The sequence below is a fragment of the Macrobrachium nipponense genome, chromosome 4, assembly GCF_015104395.2.
Source record: "Macrobrachium nipponense isolate FS-2020 chromosome 4, ASM1510439v2, whole genome shotgun sequence".
NCBI classification, from domain to species: Eukaryota; Metazoa; Arthropoda; class Malacostraca; order Decapoda; family Palaemonidae; genus Macrobrachium; species Macrobrachium nipponense.
Window position 1 is genome coordinate 125,552,160 of NC_061100.1, and position 18,717 is coordinate 125,570,876.

Genomic DNA, 18,717 nt, shown 5'->3' on the forward strand with positions numbered 1-18,717 from the left:
ATTTTTTTTTTTGTAGAGACTGAAATTGAAACTGAAAAATTTAATTTTTTCTTTGCATGTATGGACCTACAGATTTGAATCTGGTAATTATTGTAAAATTTTATTAACTCCAATTTACTTCAGTTTCATTCAAGGAATAAATCTTCATCCTCAATACATAAGTAACACAACTTTATTAAAATCAGTCTTGAATTTTTTCACTAGCTTACAACTAAAAAACCACCAAACAGACATACAACCCACAATATACATACAACCTATTCATAAGAGTTCTCTTTGCCACAACAAAGTGCTTTGCTTGTTCCAACGTGCTTTTTATACATTTCGTAAATGAATAAGGACCTACCATTTCACTAATGTAGAAAATAAGAAGATAATGATGAAATTTCTAAAACTGATATTTAATCACACTTAGACTCTGACTCAAACGGTATCCTTAGACTCAACATGACGTTGAAGTACTTTCTTTGCACTTGAAGTACACTCTCTCCATTTAAGCAAAAGTAAATTCTTTGACACTCACTCTCTCCATTTAAGCAAAGTCACAAGTTGGTAGATTTGGTGTAGACAGTGGTGATCATCTTTGTGGTAGTCTTCGTAATTAGGACGTCGAGGAAGGGGAGCCGATCTTCGCTGCTGTATTCAATTGTGAAATTAAGGGCGCTGTTGCGCAGGAACTGCTGGCAAAGTCTTCCTCGGAGTCCGGTTGAACAAATATGTCATCGATGTACGTATCTGGCATACGTCCAGGGACATCGGTGCTGTGAAAAAACCCGCTCTTCAACGGTACCCATATAAAAGTTGGCAAAGAGGACGCCCTTAATTTCGCAATTGAATACAGCAGTGAAGATCGGCTCCCCTTCCTCGACGTCCTAATTACAAAGACTACCCCGAAGATGACCACCACCGTCTGCACCAAATCTACCAAATTGGGACTTTGCTTAAACGGAGAGAGTGAGTGTCCTGCGAGGTTTAAGACCACCACCGTCAGGGCCTTTGTGAGGAGGCCTTAATGCACTGTTCAGCATGGCAGGACACCCACGAAGAACTGGATCGAGCCTCACAAATGATGATTAACAACAGGTACTCCAACAAGTTGATCAACAGGGAGATAAGAACAGCTTTAAACAAGTGGTACATGGAGGACGGAGAGAATAAAGAGAATCCCCCCCTCCGAGGATGTACGAATTTTCTACAAGTCCTTCATGCACCATGGATACAAAGAAGGGGGGAGGTGCATCAAGAAGATTGTGGGAGAGAACGTCACCCCCGTGGAGGAAGGGAAGAGGCTCTCTCTTATAATCTATTATAAGAACCGGAGAGCAAGAGACCTGGTTATGAGGAATAACCCCACCCCGCCTTCAGGAGATCCCCTGAAGCAGAATAACGTCGTCTACCGGTACACATGCCCTATCCAAGGATGTCCTGGAGTTTATATCGGTATGACAATGTTACGACTGTCTAAGAGGATCTCCTGTCACGCCTAGAACGGTGCCATCAAACATCACGCCCTCACTGCCCACCAACAGCACGTCATGCGAGAGGACATCATAAAAAACATGGAGATAATTGAAAGAGCCCCCGATCACTGACGCCTACGCCTACTTGAGGCGTTATTCATTCTTGAACAACACCTCCTAAATACGACACAGGAACCCTTCCTGCTGCCACCTGTGTAAAGGAAAGCCCAGCCCCCCCTCCAGAACGATAACAACCAGCGCACCCAGGACAGGACCAATATTAAGAGGTTGGAAGAAATACCAGAAGTTACGTCACCATGGTCGCAGCCAATGAAAACCCGGCTCCAGGTGACGCAACACACCTGAGAAGGTCAGCGCTCCTCGAGAGTTTCTGACGCCTGGACGCCAGCCAATGAAAAGTCGAACTTGTAGTAGTAGTAATAAATATATAGCAGTAATAAAGATAATTCGTTATGACTACTCCGGATTTGATGATCCCCTTTGGCACGTTGCTTGTCAGTTTCAGCAACATGCATTCTTATACATGGTAGGTTGATAATGAGTTACCTACGTATGCGCCGTGGATGGGTTGGGCTGAATTAGATTGATCCCACCTCCATTAAAATTTCGTTAATTGGGCTAATTCAGGTGTTGAGTGTATTGCAATATGAAGTTTTCATAAAACTAATATTGTAGTACTTATCTGAACACCTGAATGATTCCCACCCTCCTCCCCACCTGAATGATTCCCACCCTCCTCCCCACCTGAACACCTGAATGATTACCCACCCTCCTCCCCACCTGAACGATTCCCACCCTCCTCCCCACCTGAACACCTAAATGATTCCCACCCTCCTCCCTACCGGCACACCTGAATGATTCCCACCCTCCTTCCCACTTCAATTGGATAGTGAATGATTCAATTGAGGAGATGGGCCTTTGGTGGCCAGTATTTGCTCCAGCGTTGCCAACGGTAACACAGGTAACTCGTTTGACTAGATTTTACCTGCAGCATTGGTACCACTGACAGTTGAAATTACCCCCTTAGTGGGTAAATCTGTGGGGATACAGTTTGGGCTGGTCAGTGACCAGGCTTAATTAGGGGTTCAGGTAAGTATTACAATATTAGTTTTATTATGGAAACTTCATGTTTTGCTATAAAAACATTGCATAAAATGAAATTTGCTTTTTATACATTTTGTAAAGGAATAGGCAGCTCTTGGTTATCAGTGGTCTTGGTTAATGGCAATCTGGTTTTATGGCTCTTGTCTAGCGCCTTAAAATCACCAATTTATGGCACCATAACACGCTGAGTTCTGGTTATCAGTGCCATAAGGTGCTAATAATTGAGTTATGGCCTCATAACATACCTAAAGGAGGTGCCATTAACTCGATATCAGCGCCATAAATTACCAAGTTTTGGTTAATGGCGGTTTTAACTTACCAGGACTCTGCCAAGAACAGAACCCCCCTGCCAATAATTGGGCTGCCTGTAATGACCATACCATTTCACTAATGCAGAAAATTAAAATAAAATAATTTAAGAATTGATATACAGTCGTATCTCGATTCTTGAACGTTTCTTAATATCAAACAAATTCTCATACTTTGAATTAACCGATTGTCTTGTTTATACTTGTACTCTACTGCCTACTGTTTCCTATGAGAAAAACTGTATTAACATTTTTATGTATATTATATAGTTTATTGATAGCCATAGTCAACAAAATAATGGTAAACAAAATTACACATCATTGCGGTGATGCAAAGCTAACTTGAGATAGAGGGTGGGAGCATTTATATTGTTGAGGAGAGGAGAAGAGAGTAATAACATTATTGTTGTACATAAAAGCAGGAATAGTTCACATAAAAAAATAAATGGGAATTTCACAATAAATTTAACTTACTGATAAAATATAAAAATGATCAAATGCAATATTACACTAACGAAAAATAGAAAAACCAGTCTTATTTGAAGCAGTGTTGGTGCGCAAATTGAGACAATAGAGTGGGTTATTATTATTAATAGGGCCTAGTTTTTCCAGACCTCTAAGTCTTAAGTAGACTCTTGACAATAGAGAGAAGAGGGAAGGGATGGTGGTGGGTTATTGGGTGGGAGTCCCAGCTGAGCTAGGATGACTATTCTCTTTCACTACATTTTGGCGTTTTGCCCATTTCTTTCACTTACTCTCAATTTGACCGTATCACTTCTTTTTGTCACCGTAAAATCCCTGTGAAATTGTCATCTTTCCCACCATTATCCCTACATTAAGGGATCGGTTGCTTGATTGCCTTCTCCACTGCCTTCTATCAAAGGCATTATCCTCCACCAAACCTCTTCTCCTGATATCTTCCTTCACTTTATTTCTCCACCTAATTCTCTGTCTCCCTCTAGATCTTCTTCCTTGAATAGGTTCCTCCCAAGCTCTATTCACTTCCTCCTCATCCATCCTCATGACATGCCCATCAAATCTCATTCGTGACACTCTTATCACCTCTGTAATCTTTATTAAGCATGCCCTTCTTATTTCATAATTTTCCAATCTCTTAAGCATGATATTCCCATCCTCTGTCTCTTAAGCAGACGCCCATGTTTCTGATCCATACATCAACACATGTCTTATCATTTGCTGTAGATCTTGACTTTTAGCTTGATAGACATATTCTGTCTCTATCTTCTGTACTGATCACCAAAACCTGTTTTTATTCCATTTATCTTTAAGCCACCCCTCTAAAGACTCCTGTCCTGGGGGACACTCTCACCCTTCTCTGCATCCTCCTCATTTTCAGCAGTAATCACCAGCATCATCGGCTACAACAACTACCCATAGCTCTTCATTCCATGTTATCTTCACTCAACACATCCATGACCAGCACACACAATTGGGCTTAATGCTGATTGCTGGTGTAATGCAACAATAACTTAAAAGTTTTTCCATTTCTCAAACTGCTGTTATCACTTTTGTGCTCGTTCTTTGATATACGGTCTCGACCAGCCTTGCAAACTTATTTGGGACTTTCCTCTTCCTCAAACAAACATCACTTCTCTTGGGATTATATGGTTTCTCTAGGTCTATAAATGCACAATAGAGCTCTTGGTTCCCCTCTAGCCTCTTTTTCCTGTTGCTGAATTATTATGAAGATGGCATCCACTGTCCCTCTTTCTCTCATGAATCCATACTGCTGTTTCCTGATCTTTACAGTCTCTTAATCTCTCATCCAGTATGCTCTCTTAAAACTTTCAATCCATGCTCTGTTAGTTTTTACTTCTCCTGTAGTTACACACTTGCTTTTTACAATTTTGTAGCACTGTTAAAAGTAACTCGACTCATAATAAACATACTCCTGGCATCACATTCAGCTTCTGCATAGTAACTCTGCCCCATAATAAACATACTGGTGCCATGTTCAGCTTCTGCATGCCTTGGATTGTGTGTTTAAACGACTTCCTTGTGAAAAGTTTATTTAATCGCTTTTCTTTTCCTACATGCATCTTTAATCATTAATCCTCGTGTTTTTATTTTATATTCTGCTCTTTGCCAACCATATGTTGATGTGTTTGTGACTTAATCTCCTTGTTGCACTCAAAATTCAAGCATAAATATGTCAACATTCTATCTCTCTCTCTCTCTATCTCTCTCTCTCTCTCTCTCTCTCTCTCTCTCTCTCTCTCTCTCTCTCTCTCTCTCACACCACACACCACACACACACACACACACACACACACACACACACACACACACAAAACGGATACACTATTGATTCCTTTGATTATCCTTGCAAAATGTGAATAAAATTGATTTTGTTATTCTTTGCCTACTCTGACCATTTTGGTTTCCTTGAGGGGTTCCCATTTCTTCTCCCTCAATCCCAGCCAGCCGCACGCACCAATTTCACCCGTTTTTAAATCTTACACACACAAAATTTTTCAAAAATTTACTTTGTATAACGTATGGCTTTAGTATTTTCCATTCTTAATTTAACTTTTGAATGTATCAATAATAGAAAAATTTGAAATGGGTGACTTTTGGGTGTGCTGGAACAAACTATCCTGATTCCCCCTATTTCTTTGAACAAATTGCATTTTGACCAGCCTTCTGGAACGGATTAAGTTCGATATCCATTGTACTACTATATAATCAAGTCAGCCAGAGAGAGCTTAACTTACAACGTGAATACTTGTGTTTACTGGGTAACACCAACAGCATAGGTTCCAGGAGCTTCAATTTTTGGGAAGTGTAATTATGTGATATCTTTTGCACAAAATGCATGTTATAGTAAAGCTCTCTATGACTAATTGACTTGTATACGTAGCATGTGTTTGCTTTAATTTTCCTTTAGACTTATAATTGTAAATACAGTAGGTGCAGCTTGCCGTACATTTCTATGACAGTGTGTCAAATCATAATTATATATTTCACTGGTCTGCTTAGATAATAATAATAATAATAATCATGTTCATCATCACCATCACTTATGTTTCAGAATATGAAGGCAACTAGGGTAAAGCTGATTCGCCAAATGAAGGAAGACAATGAGAAATTCAGATTGTGGAAGGCACAGAAAGATAAAGAAGTAAGTTGTTTTCTTTTTTAAGACTTCTTGAACATGGGCAGAGTAGGATTTCTTATTTAGTAAAGTAATGTTTAGTAACTTGTTCTATCTGATGCAAAGATTTTATCATTGTAAGCATTTATGTAATTTTTTTAATCTGCTTTGTACTGCAAATGATTTATGTAATTTTCCTAAATGAATTATGAGGATACTATTAGTGTATTTAAAACCAAAATATCAGAAACATTTCATTGTATTTAGAACTGACACAACGTGTAATTAATGTTTTTTTTATTTGTTCAATTACTAAAATTGTGATGAACTATGTGATTGTATATGTTCTCAGGTTGCTCGTCTCAAGGAGCAAGATAGGCGGAAGCAATACCAGATTCTCAAAATGGAAAGATTACATTCAAAACAACAGAATGTATTGAAGCGGAAGATGGAAGAAGCTTCTGCCATTAATAAAAGATTAAAGGTTGGGTATTTTGTTCTTGTATAAAGGTAACACCTTTAGGGTCATGATTATTTCTAATAACCCATTAGTGTGCAATTGCATTTCTTTCTTTGTTATCAGAGATAAATATCCTGTCGCTGTCAATGAGAATACTCTACCGAGTTTGTGGAAAACTCTCAATTCACTTAACAGGGTAACTGCACTACTTAATCTCTTATTTTACAAATCTCACATCAGCTTTTCTCCTTGTGGGAATGGATGTGAAATGAGTGCTCTCCTCTGTGTTCTGTCTTGCACACTGCCTCAACTCCTATCATATATGGGCCTGTCCCTAAATTTCATAATCCATCCCTCCATCCAACTCCTATCATATAAAGATTTTAATATAACCCTTCCATGATTTACTGCATGTTTTCATCCTGCTACTTCCATATCTATTACTACTTTTCTAACCAACTGCTCCACCTTTATTTTCATCCCATGTTCAGACCATCTCAGTATTTGAGATCTGTCATCTTTTCCAGCCTCTGGATACCATATATCTCCATCAGTCCTTCCTCTTTTAATATGCTCTGTGTGTGTTACTCTGCTTATGAATTTTTATGAATTTTAATATATATGGTAACATCTTTACACAAAATTTGTTTTCATGTCAGTGCTCATGTTTCTGCTGAAAACAGTAGTACAGACCTTATGTCTCCATCAGAAGTCTTTGCTCTCTCTACTAATGAGACATTTTTATTTACTAGTAGTCAAGATATCTCTCCATTTCTTCCATGCTATAGGTACTCGCTCTATTGTTGCATTATCAGTTGCTTCACAGTTCTGTGTGTCCTGAAGGTATCAGAAATACTTATCTATTACAATGGTTCTCTGCTGCCACTACTTTCCCTCTTGCTCCTGTAATGCATTTTAGGCTTCTAAAGTCTTTACACTATGTATATTTTTGTGAACTTGATTCTCTTTCTTATTATTAGTATTAACCCTCTTGTGCACAGGCCAAAAATGTAAGGGTGTAAGGTACACGACTTTTCCCCCCGGCCGAAAAGAATGTGCATGGAAAAGTTTTTTGGTAAAATTTGGTACGTCCAAACTATAACTGCTTTGAGAGTTGAGTAGATTATCAGTTGTCTGGTTAAACTATCATCACCAAGTAAAATATTTTCGTCAATACTCAAAAAATATTCTTTGTATATGAAGTGACTTTCCAGCCAATTCAAATATCGTACTCCAGTTTACTAGTACTGTTGCAAATTTTTCTATATAATACAAAAGTTATATTGACTTTATTAAAGGCATTGATATTTGCCCATTCATTTTATTGGGTTTTGGTGTTTTGAAGATTATACATTTTTAAATTTCATGGATGCATCTAGGCTCTCCAGAAAGCAGGTTCGCTGAAAAAACGTGCAGCAAACAAAGATGTTACTGGGCGCATTAGGTAAGCACGTAGTTTTGGCAGTCATGTTATTTATTTATACAGGTACTGTTCTACTTACGATTGGGTTAGGTTCCTAAAACCATGTTGTTTGTTGGAAAAAATGTATCTTGAATATAGCCTAACCTACACTATATCAAGTGTACTTTATACATATAGTGTAGTAATTATTAATATCTGCTAATTCTGGAGGTTCAATGCAGACTGAATTTTGGTAATTCAGTACAAAAAGAAATTTCATAAAGCAAGAATCAGACGTTTACTGTAAGGGGTACCCCCCTAAGATTCGGTGATTCGTTCCGACATCGCCATAATTGAACAGTTTCAGGCTGTTGATGGCTATGTATAACTAAAAACTGTTAGAGGAGAGAGGGATGATAAAGCACAGCAAATTTGAGTTTTTGTTTTAAAGGGTTTACTGTTGTACTTGCGTATCTTGTAAACTTTTGAATACCTAATTTTTTTGGGGCTAATTTTAAGGGGTCACATCATACAAGAGATATAAAATTAGATTATGTAATATTCACATATTAGTATTGTATTATAAAGTACAAACATATCAGATATGCATCTTTTCCCTCAATTTAGTATACTACAATTAGTATAAGTTTTCATGCTTTTAAGTGTTAAAATCAGTATGGAGATTGTGTATGCTAATTATATTTTTGAAAATAATACAAAGACAGTGTGTAATTCACAATTTGTTCCGACACGGCATACAAACCTTCGGTCCTTTTACAATAGGAAGGTACTAGCGGCAGCTGGATAGGTCGTAAGCTTTCGAACAAGGGGTTCGGTAGTTAACTGCTTGTCCGACAGGCGCGCGCGCGCGACTGGTAGGTAAACAATCACTTTTGCTTTCGGCCTGCTGGCGTGTGTGGACGTGTATCATCGCTCTCTGCCCGCTTATCGTCGTTGCTTTCGCATGGTTGTGTTTTTCTTTTTCTATTTATAGTGAAACTGAATTGTAAGTACAATCATTTCATATTTATTTCCATTGAATTCAAGTGTGAATTAAAGGATCTTGGTTTCACCCCACGCCTCCGATTACCCGAGTGCCGGGGACTGAGGCAGGGGGTAAGTTGCGGGAATTCATTTTTTCCCCAGAAATGATCCGCGGTATTGTGTATTGCCTCGGTGCCTAGGGCGTGGGGAGCGCTCGCTCCGAGCCGTATTATTTGGGGTTTTGGAAATGTGGCAGATGAAAATCGTAAGTAAGTGCGTCTTTTCATTTATTTATTTTTTTTTGACCTGTAATGCCCGTTTAACGAGCGATAATGCGCTCGGCACGGAAACTTATTCTGTATGGAAGTGGAATCGCAAGTACAGTATTCTTTTTTCATTTTTCATATATTTATTTGATTGTATGCAATACTCTTTTGGATCAGTTTCCGAGCTTACCCGGAAATTGATCCTTTCCCCTTTTTATTTGAATGAAGTGAAATCGCAAGTACAGTTTTTCTTTTTCATTTTCATATTTTATTGAGATTGCATTGTTTATTGGGATCAAATGTTTCCGTATTTCCTCTGATCCCGGGAATTGATCCTTCCCCGTTTTTATTGTATGAAGTGAAATCGCAAGCGCAGTATTCTTTTTCATTTTCATTTTTTTTTTTTTGATGGCATCAATTCATTATGGATCAAGGTTTCCATAAACCTTGATCCATAAAGGTAAGGAATGGATCCTGTTACCCTTGCGCTCGGTACCTGAGGGCGCAAAATGCGCTCGATCCGAGCCCTTATTCATTGTGAAGTGAATCGTAATGCAAGATGCTTTTTCATTTTATTCCTTATTATTGATTGCATCAATATTTATTTGGTTCAAGTTCCGCCTCAGTCAGGATTTGATCCTTATGCCCTGCATTCGGGCCGATGGCACGATTGCTCTCGGGCTCTTATATTGTTGTTGGGTACATGGGTACTGTGCGGGGGTGGGGAACGAGAACCCCCCCCCCCCCCCGCTCAGCTCCCACAGATGGCCCTTCCCCTGGGGGGTTGGGGGGGGGGAGGTTATCGGCGTTCTTCTCCTCGCCCGATCCGTCGAGCGCGCGGGGAGGGCGCTCGGTGCCCGATGTACAATTGTATTCGGGGTCTTCCACTCGTGGCGGAGAGGGCTCACCCCCCGCGCGAGGGGAACTTCCCCCCCACTAATCGCTACTACTGTTATTTCCGCAGTGCTACTGCACGAGGTGGACCTGTGAGGTATGGGCGTCCTTCCATTTGCAGGGCGTGCTAGTGTCCAGGGGCTGCGGTTCTATGTCTGGGCTACTGCGGTCACCCATGGAGTGGTGACCACGCTCCAGGTGACGACGTCCTCCTCACCTGGTGTACTCGCCTCACGTGGTAACAGTCTTGCCTACAGCCGCTGTGAAGTGCCGTTCGCCGTACCGAGAGGGGGGCGTGCCGCCGCCGCTCGTGGTGCCGCGCTGCAGCGACCACACTTCCGCCCCTGCCCTAGAGCTCGCCCCTGGACCTGCCGCCAGTACCAGGATGTTGCTGGCTGCTGCTCCACTTCCTGTGTTTCCGGTGCTGCCTGCCGTACCTGCCGATTCTGGGCTGACTGTCCATGCAGTTGCTGCGCTGGCTGTCCCTGCCGTTGCTGCGCTGGCTGTCCCTGCCGTTGCTGCGTTGGCTGTCCCTACCGATGCTGTGCTGGCTGTGCCTGCTGTTCCTGAGATGCCCATACCTGCTGATGTCGTCCCTGTTCGTGGTGGTACTACCCCAGACTTTGGTCTGTCTGTACAGGTGCGTCCGGGCCCGGTGCTTCGGCTACAGCAGCCCCGGCTCCGCCCTGGATAGCAGATCTTACGTCTGTCCTGAGGAAGCTGACGAAGAAGAGGAGGAAGGTGTCGTCGTCGTCGTCTTCATCTTCTTCATCGTTCGTCGGCTGCCGCCTCTTCCCCTTCGACTTCTAAGGCTTCACAGCCGAGGAAGAAGAAGGTTGCCTCCTCCTCCCTCCTAAGAAAGTCTCCCTCGGGAGCTTCTCGGGACCCCGTCTCACCTCGGTGGGACGGGAGGGTACCTTCCGCTGGTCCTCCTGCTCCTTCGGAGCGGGGCCCGTCTCTTCTTCCGCAAGGAAGAAGACTACGGGGACCAGAGGGGTACCGGCTAACACCGGTACTCCTCGCCTGGTGTCAGTGGTTCTGCCACTGCATCAGGGTCCGTCTCGGCCTCTCGTTCGCGGGAGGTACCGAGTGTACGTCCGTCTACCAGCGACCGTGCAGCCAGGAACCAGACCTCTGAGTCCGCTCAGCGTCAGGTTCACGGCACGGGGCGGAAGACTGGTGACAGCCGCTCACGCGACTCTCACCAGACCAGCTCTCACTCTCGCGGCGAACAGCTGGCTACCCGGGGACGTGACGGTCCACGACCGGCCACGGGCTGAGGCTGGGAAGAGGTCCTCCCGTTCGCCGGTGCCAGCCACGGCTGGAACCAGCGACGTGACGTGCCCGTGAGGACAAGCACCGGTCTCACTGTGACAGTGGAGCCTGCAGGTCGCCTGACCGTCGTCTCACAGAGAGCGATCGGGTACGGCAACCAGCACCAACTCTTCTGACACTCGAGATCGGGGCCGCTGTGCTCAGTCCAGCCGTTCTCCACAGCGAGACGGTTCGACCAGGCCTGCAGCTCGATCGTCACCGCGGGTTGACGATCGCCTGCAGCCCTCCAAGCCTGCTGGTTCTGCCAGCGAGCGACGAGGGAGCGTCAGGTCTGCCTCTCCCGTACCTTCAACCTCCTCGGGTTACACCGGGAGGAGCGAGGTATTGAGGAGTGATCGTGAGGGGTGCGCCCCTCATGATCCCACCACGACGCCCTACGTGCCAGGCACGGTTCTTGGACCGGCCAGGAAGTATGCGCAAGTGGATGGGGAAGACCGAGAGGGCTGTCGCTGTTCCCCCTTCTTAGGAGGAAGGTTCTCGGAATATGCTCTTGTTCGAAGGGCTTAACGGTCCCACTCTGCAAGATGCTGTGACTTCCGAGATCTAGAGGAACTTTGCCGAGGTTATGTCGCTGATTCGTCAGCACAACGACCTCGGGGAAGGATCGCCGCTCCCACCAGCAGAGCCACGTCTCGGCTCGAGTCGTTTTGGGGCCCGAGAGGGAACCCAAATCGACGGTGGGTGCTGCTCGATCGGAGCTTGCCGACTGTGTTGAACCAGGTAGTCTCTCGTCTCCGGACAAGAAGGCTCTCTCAGTTCTGGCCGGTCGAACAAGCTACTTCACCTCCTCTACTGCGACAGAGGCGTTTCTACGTGTCTTCGGACACCGTATTTGAATACCCCTTCGGTCCTCCGGAGGTTTCGACCTCGACGAGGACTGGAATGAGTCGGAGGACGGTATCGGCTCTCTCCTGTCAGGTGTCGATCAGCCCCACCCAGACGACGTTCACAGTGGTGGCAGACCCTTACCTACAGTATGAGTTCGTAACCCTCCTCGGGGGAAAACGTTTTCTCCTGACGATACGTTTTTCCCAGACTCTGAGAGGCCATCGCCGTAAGGCGATGGCTGCTCCTTTTCTTCTCCAACTGCTAGTTCCGCTGGGAGGGCGAGCCAGTATCCAATTCCTCCCCCATTCCCTCTCTCCTTCCTCGGCTACGAGGGAAAGGGGAGGGATCCTACAGAGATTTCTCTGTAAGATCCCACGTTAGGGGCTGCGTACCGGGGGGACCTTCGGGTCCTACCTGACGTAAGCCCCGTTGTTGAGGAGGGATCCTGCCCCTTTCTCGATTCCTACGGGAATCGAGAGGACCACCAGCCGATATCGTTTGACGAATTCGGTGGGGGGTTTCGCAGAGTGCTTAGAATTCTACGGAATTTCTAGCGCACTCAGAGTGTTCGAGTTTTTTACGATCTCCAAACACTTAGGCGAGACCACGGTCCAAAGTGAGCGAGAATCCCCGATAATTGTTACACGATAATCGGGAACCTCGTTTATGCTCGAATTCCTGTAATTTCTAGCATTGGAAGAAGACTGCTGCTGAAAGAAGAGCATCTCACAGTAGGCGTTTAACCTGGAATAGAGAAGAACGGACGGAACTTCCAGTTTGGCTTGAACTATCGTCTTCGGTATTTCTGTTCACCATTGAAGCTTTCCTTTGGGAAAGACTTCTCCTTCACTCTCTTGACTAGAGAACGAAGGTGGTCGTCTCCAATCCTTATTCTCATTCCTCGAGGGGAAAAGAATTTAGGATGGAGGTCGTGGTACAGAACCTACAAATATACTACGTATATTACCCTCGCGATATGATTCTTTTAACAGTTGAATTGTCCGGGGGGTAGGGCGCATACCGTAGTTAACTCTACGGTTTGTGACCGAGACCGAATTGTATCTAATTGAACTGTAACTCGGGGTTGCCTGCAACCTCCCAGCAGTTATCAGTTTCGATTTAGATACTTGGTATTGTCATGACAACACCAAATCAGCTTTTGTATTTACCGAAATCCGTTTCGGTTTAAATATAATTGCTCGAGCGTATTCTTTATGCTCGATGGTTCTAGCCAAGAACCCATTCCTTCGTGGAATATGGATTACCTGGCAACTCAGGATGACGAGTCACGAGAGCTAACTGCGTATTGAACTGCCTGATAGCGGCTCAGTATCAGCTAGGTCTCGGAGATGCACGGTCGGTTACGTCTCTCTCCCCCTCCCCTTTGGATTTTGATTGACTACCGAACCGTATCTCTGCCCAACAATCATGGACTTAGGTCTCTGATTAACGGGGATTCTCGCAATAATGAAGGACCATCTACTGCTGTGACGCTCGATTTCATCGCCTTCGACATTGCGAGAATTTTCAACAGAGATATCTCTTGGACTCTTTCATCTTCTGTTTACCGCACGGTAACAGAAGTCTGTACTAGTCAACCGCTGCATCGCACCGCGATAATGCGAATGATTTTTGCAGACATCTGAGTTTGTCCTTCAAAATATCTCGATTCGTAGGTGTGCAATTATTCATTGCTCGACCCGAATTAACAGATATGTCAGAAGACATCACCTACTCTCCGACCTGACAGCTCTTACTTCCAAAGTTCAGCCCATGAGAAGCAGTTCTTCAGGCAGTATTTCCCGTCTTCATTACTGGAAAGCGCTCCGCTTTTATTGCAACTACGATCCTCACCGGACAGCAATGAATAGCGGTTAGCGTTCTCAGTCTTTGTAGCACAGGTTCAGAATCTTGAGAACTTCTCTCGGTTCAGCGTGAAGACGTAGGTTGCATTTTCTGTACACCTTCGTCTTCAACGACACATAGTGTTGTTTCTCCTTAGCCGAGAATCAACTATACTAGAGTTATCTTGCCATCAAGGACCTCGGTCTCTAGAAGGCAAGTGACTTTCGCCTGTTGGGCACATGCCTTAAGAGAGTCATCACCTTGCCTTCTGGCATCGGTGACGAACAAATTATTTGTTTAGTCTCTTGGCATAACCCTTTTAAGGCGAAGGTCACGTGACTTGCTCGGGTGCTTGGACACTTGCCTCCTACCGAACGCAGTCAGTCGGCAGCTGTCAGAGCGCCCAAGTCTGTTACGAACTTCGCTGTGGACTTAGTTCGGTTGTTCCATAACAATCTTTTCTTCGTCCTAACGGCTTGTCACAGTACTCATACCATCGACAACCCAACATTGAGTGTCGGTGTCCTATCCACTACCGAGAACAACACTTCGCTGCAGACGGATAGACCAGTATGGGTACAGGACATCACCGAAGTTGAGAAGAGGGATAGGTCATACGACCATTCCCTTCTTTTCCTCCTGAGGTAATTGCATGACTTTTCCTGCGAAGTCAAGCATCCAGGGGATGGGGATTCGTGACGCTCGATTTCGTACCGAATCGTAGCGAAGACTCTGAACCCTTCGGTTCCTGATGATCGGTTAGAGTCCTTCACAATCCCCTCCCTAATGGACTTCACCGCCTTCGATGCGAAGAGATGCTGCTTTGTCCTGTGAAAGCGCGACCGCGCTTTCTGAAGAAACTCGACATCCCAGGCTGAGTGTTGAAGACTCTTCGTCAGCACCAAGATGACCTAGAAGTACACTCCCTCGAGTTACACAAGAACTTCTCCGTCGGCGCAGGTACTGAAGGCAGGGGTCTGGTACAACCAGACCACCGGCACCTCCTTCACCACTTTTGGGATATTGCCCACAGGTCCTTGGATCGTTTTCCATTAGGACCCGTGGTGGCTGCTCAACACGTTGTCTAGCTAACCCAGACCTAGCAGGCTGAACAGCATCGAGTCCTGGTGTGACTGTAAGAATAGATAAGTGAATGAGAGAGTGACTGGCTTCTCTTCCTATCTTTTTCTCCCCCTCTACCTGTGGGTAGAGGGATACGGTCATCACCTTGCTGGATAAGGACGAGATGCCGGTGAGCTACTCGACAGAGCCCATCCTATCCCTTTCACTAGGATGGGAGCGAATATCCACCACTTCCTCCTACAAGGGGGGGGAAGTGGATGCCAACAAGAGACAAACCATAACTTTATGTTGCCTCTTGCAAATAGGAACTTGTTCTTGCTTGCTGGTACGAAGAGATACGCTTGCCTCTCTCTTAGTACTTGGTCCAGAGGTCTGACCATTGATCCTGCGGTGCACACCCCGATCAATCGGACAGAGGCTTGGATCCTCCCTCGCTCTTACGACCAGGGAGGCATTCCAAGGTTGGGCGAACACCAGTCTGTTCACAAAAGACTCAGATTCCTCCCACCAAGAAGTGAGTCTTCCTATTGTAAAAGGACTGAAGGTTGTATGCGTGTCGGAACAAATGACAATTTGTCCAAAGTTGCATTTTTCCTAACTATACAAACCTGAGGTCCTTTTACACATAGCCCCACCTCATGCCACCCCTCACTCTGCAGTTTTTGCTTGGGCCAAAAGCAAAAGTGATTTGTTTACCTACCAGTCGCGCGCCGCGCGCGCCTGTCGGACAAGCAGTTAACTACCGAACCCCTTGTTCGAAAGCTTACGACCTATCCAGCTGCCGCTAGTACCTTCCTATGTAAAAGGACCTCAGGTTTGTATAGTAGGAAAAATGCAATTTTGGACAAATTGTCATGTCACTATATAAGACCTCCATGATCAACTAGTAAAACATATCAGATATAACAGAGTTGTCGTTCTGTGAAAATTACTTTCTTAACCTCGGAGAAAAGTCATGGTACAATCTGTATGTACTATGTTAAATTACAGCACATACAGTTATGTACTTTAGAAGATGTGATATCATTAGCACTTTTTAAAGATGATACCCCTCAGAGTTTTACCTCACACGACATTCATATTTCTCTCTCTCTCTCATTCATAGTTAGCCCTCTACACTACTTCATGATTTTAAATTGATTGAATTTTACCTTCATCCTCTGCAAACATTATGTATGCACATATTTTCTTTATTTTATTGAATTGTGTACTTTAGTTACGACTGACTTATGAAGTTTACCTAGTGACGCAAAGAAAACTAGTTTTACTCTGAGGGAAAAAGAAAATGGCATCCCATGAATTAGAGGTAATGTTAGTATATAGTGGACCCCCTGTATTCGCGTCTCTGGATTCGCAGATTTTCTGGAACATTTTCCCCCATTATTCGGGGAAAATTTGCCTATTCGCAGTATTTTTCTGAGATATCTCCACTTTTTTTTCTCTCTCTCTTCATCATGAAATACATTTTTTTGTGATAAAACTATTAAAAAACAGGTATAAATACTTTAAGTGGCTTTGTCTTGAGATTTAACTAACAAAATAGGTGGTTTGAAGCATTTTATAGGGGTTCTAACCATTCGTTGGGGGTCAGGTACGCATCCGGCCCCAAATACAGGGGACCACTGTACATAAAAAATGGATACATATGTACGTAGTAGTTACTGTAGCTATTTTTAGGCCAACCAGTTATTTCTTTTTCAAGGGTAATGTATTAAACTAGCTTTTAAATCAAATTACAGTAACTTTAATTTTATATAAAAGTTAGTTTAATACATAGGGAGCTTGATTAGGGTCATATTTAGTGTTCAGACTAGAGCAAGCATTTATTAGCATTTTTAGAGACCGTGCCAAACTTAAGCGAAACTTCCCTCCCCTTGCGCGAGGGGGTCTGGAACCTAACCACGCTTAAGTTTTGGGGTATTACTGTACTTCGAACTGACTGATTATTTAGTTTATACTTGTATTTGACAGCCTACTGCATCCTCCAAGAAAAACTGTATTAAAATTTATTTTTTATTTACAATATATAGTTTTGATAACCAGTTTTTACAAATAAAAGTATAAAGCACTCAATATAAAATTTAGCTTTCAATATAAAATTTAGCATAAAAGATGTATAAAATCGTTTGTCATGGCGGTGATGCGCAACTGACTTGAGACTGAATGAGGGAGCGTTGAAATTGAGAAGAGAAGGAGATGAAAGTTAAAATGTGTGTAAAAGCAATTACAATTCACATAAAAAAAGGAATTTCACAATAAATTAACATAATGATGAAATATGAAAAAATCAAATGCAATAAAGAAAAAAAAGTCTTATTGAGCCAGTGAGACTGTATAGTTGAGCAATATTCAACAAAATAGTAAATAAAATTTAGCATAAATGATTTAACAAAGTCATTCGTCATTACGGGGATGCACAGCTAACTTGAGGTAGGGGGGGCATATATATTTTTGAAGAAAAAGGAATTAATTGTTTAGGAGAATAATGAGGATGGGGACAGAGACACAGAATTTTGGCTTGAACATCAGCACAAAGAGCGAGATCGTGGTTTTGAGTAGGGATGACGGTTGGGTGCACATGGAGGATATGACAATCAGAGGACAGGAACTCAAGCAAGTTGAGAAGTTTGTATACTTGGGAAGTGTGGTAACAGCAGACATGAGGCAAATTGAGGATATACAAAGAAGAAAAGTAGGAGCAGCAAGACCTTTTGAAGTGTGGTCAAGACATGCAATCAGCTTGAAAACTAAGATGAGAACATTTAATGCAGTAGTACTACAGTCCTGATGTATGGTTCGTCCACCTGGGCACTGACCAGAACAGAGGAGAGAAGGTTGGATGCTTTTGAGATGAAGCTGCTGAGGAGGATACTTGGCATTAAATGGGACTATTTTGTTAGAAATGAAGACATCAGGATGAGAATGAAGCAAAGGCCAGTCCGCATCAGGCTGAAGAGGGGAAGACTGGAATGGTTTAGACATGTTGAGAGGATGGATGGGAATAGAGACCCCAGGAGAGCACTGAGAGCAGTACAAAAGGAAGAAGATCTCTGGGTAGTCCAAGAACGAGGTGGATAGACATTAATTGTCAGAGATCTTTAAAGATGAATCCAGAACCTAGAGGAAGCGAGGGAAATGGCTTGGGATAGAGACAGATGGAGAGGAATTGTATCAGCCTTATGCCACTGGCTAGTGGCGGGAAGATAAAGTATAGTAAGTAAGTAGAGAAGAGGAGACCATAAATTCTTTACAATAATATGTACGTAAAAGCATTACCAATTCATTTAAAAAAATGAAATATTTCACAATGAATTTAACATAATGGTTTTTAAAACATGAAAACATTCAAATGCAATTCAGTAACAATAATAATAATAATAAAAAAAAGCTTACCCGAACCAGTGTTCAGTGCGCTGAGTGAAACGATAGAGAGAGGAAAGGAGGGAAGACAGGGGTTTGCTTTCTACTTACTTCCCAGCTGGGGATGATTTAACCCATTCCTTTCGCTTACACTTGATTTGCCCAATTCAGTTCTTTTTGTTGCGGTAAAACACCTGTCTAGTGACAATTGCTTTTTACAGTTTTATACTACTGTTAAGTAACTTGGCTCCG

General features: G+C 43.3%; 1 protein-coding gene across 1 annotated transcript in view; it reads left to right on the forward strand.

Moving 5' to 3' along the window:
* Positions 1-18,717, forward strand: part of LOC135211133 (chromosome-associated kinesin KIF4A-like) — a 214,569-nt gene that overhangs the window by 137,982 nt on the left and 57,870 nt on the right. Inside the window, 3 exon segments of the mRNA XM_064244278.1 lie at positions 5,946-6,035; positions 6,361-6,492; positions 7,848-7,912. Of these exon segments, the coding sequence (XP_064100348.1) occupies positions 5,946-6,035; positions 6,361-6,492; positions 7,848-7,912 (287 nt within the window).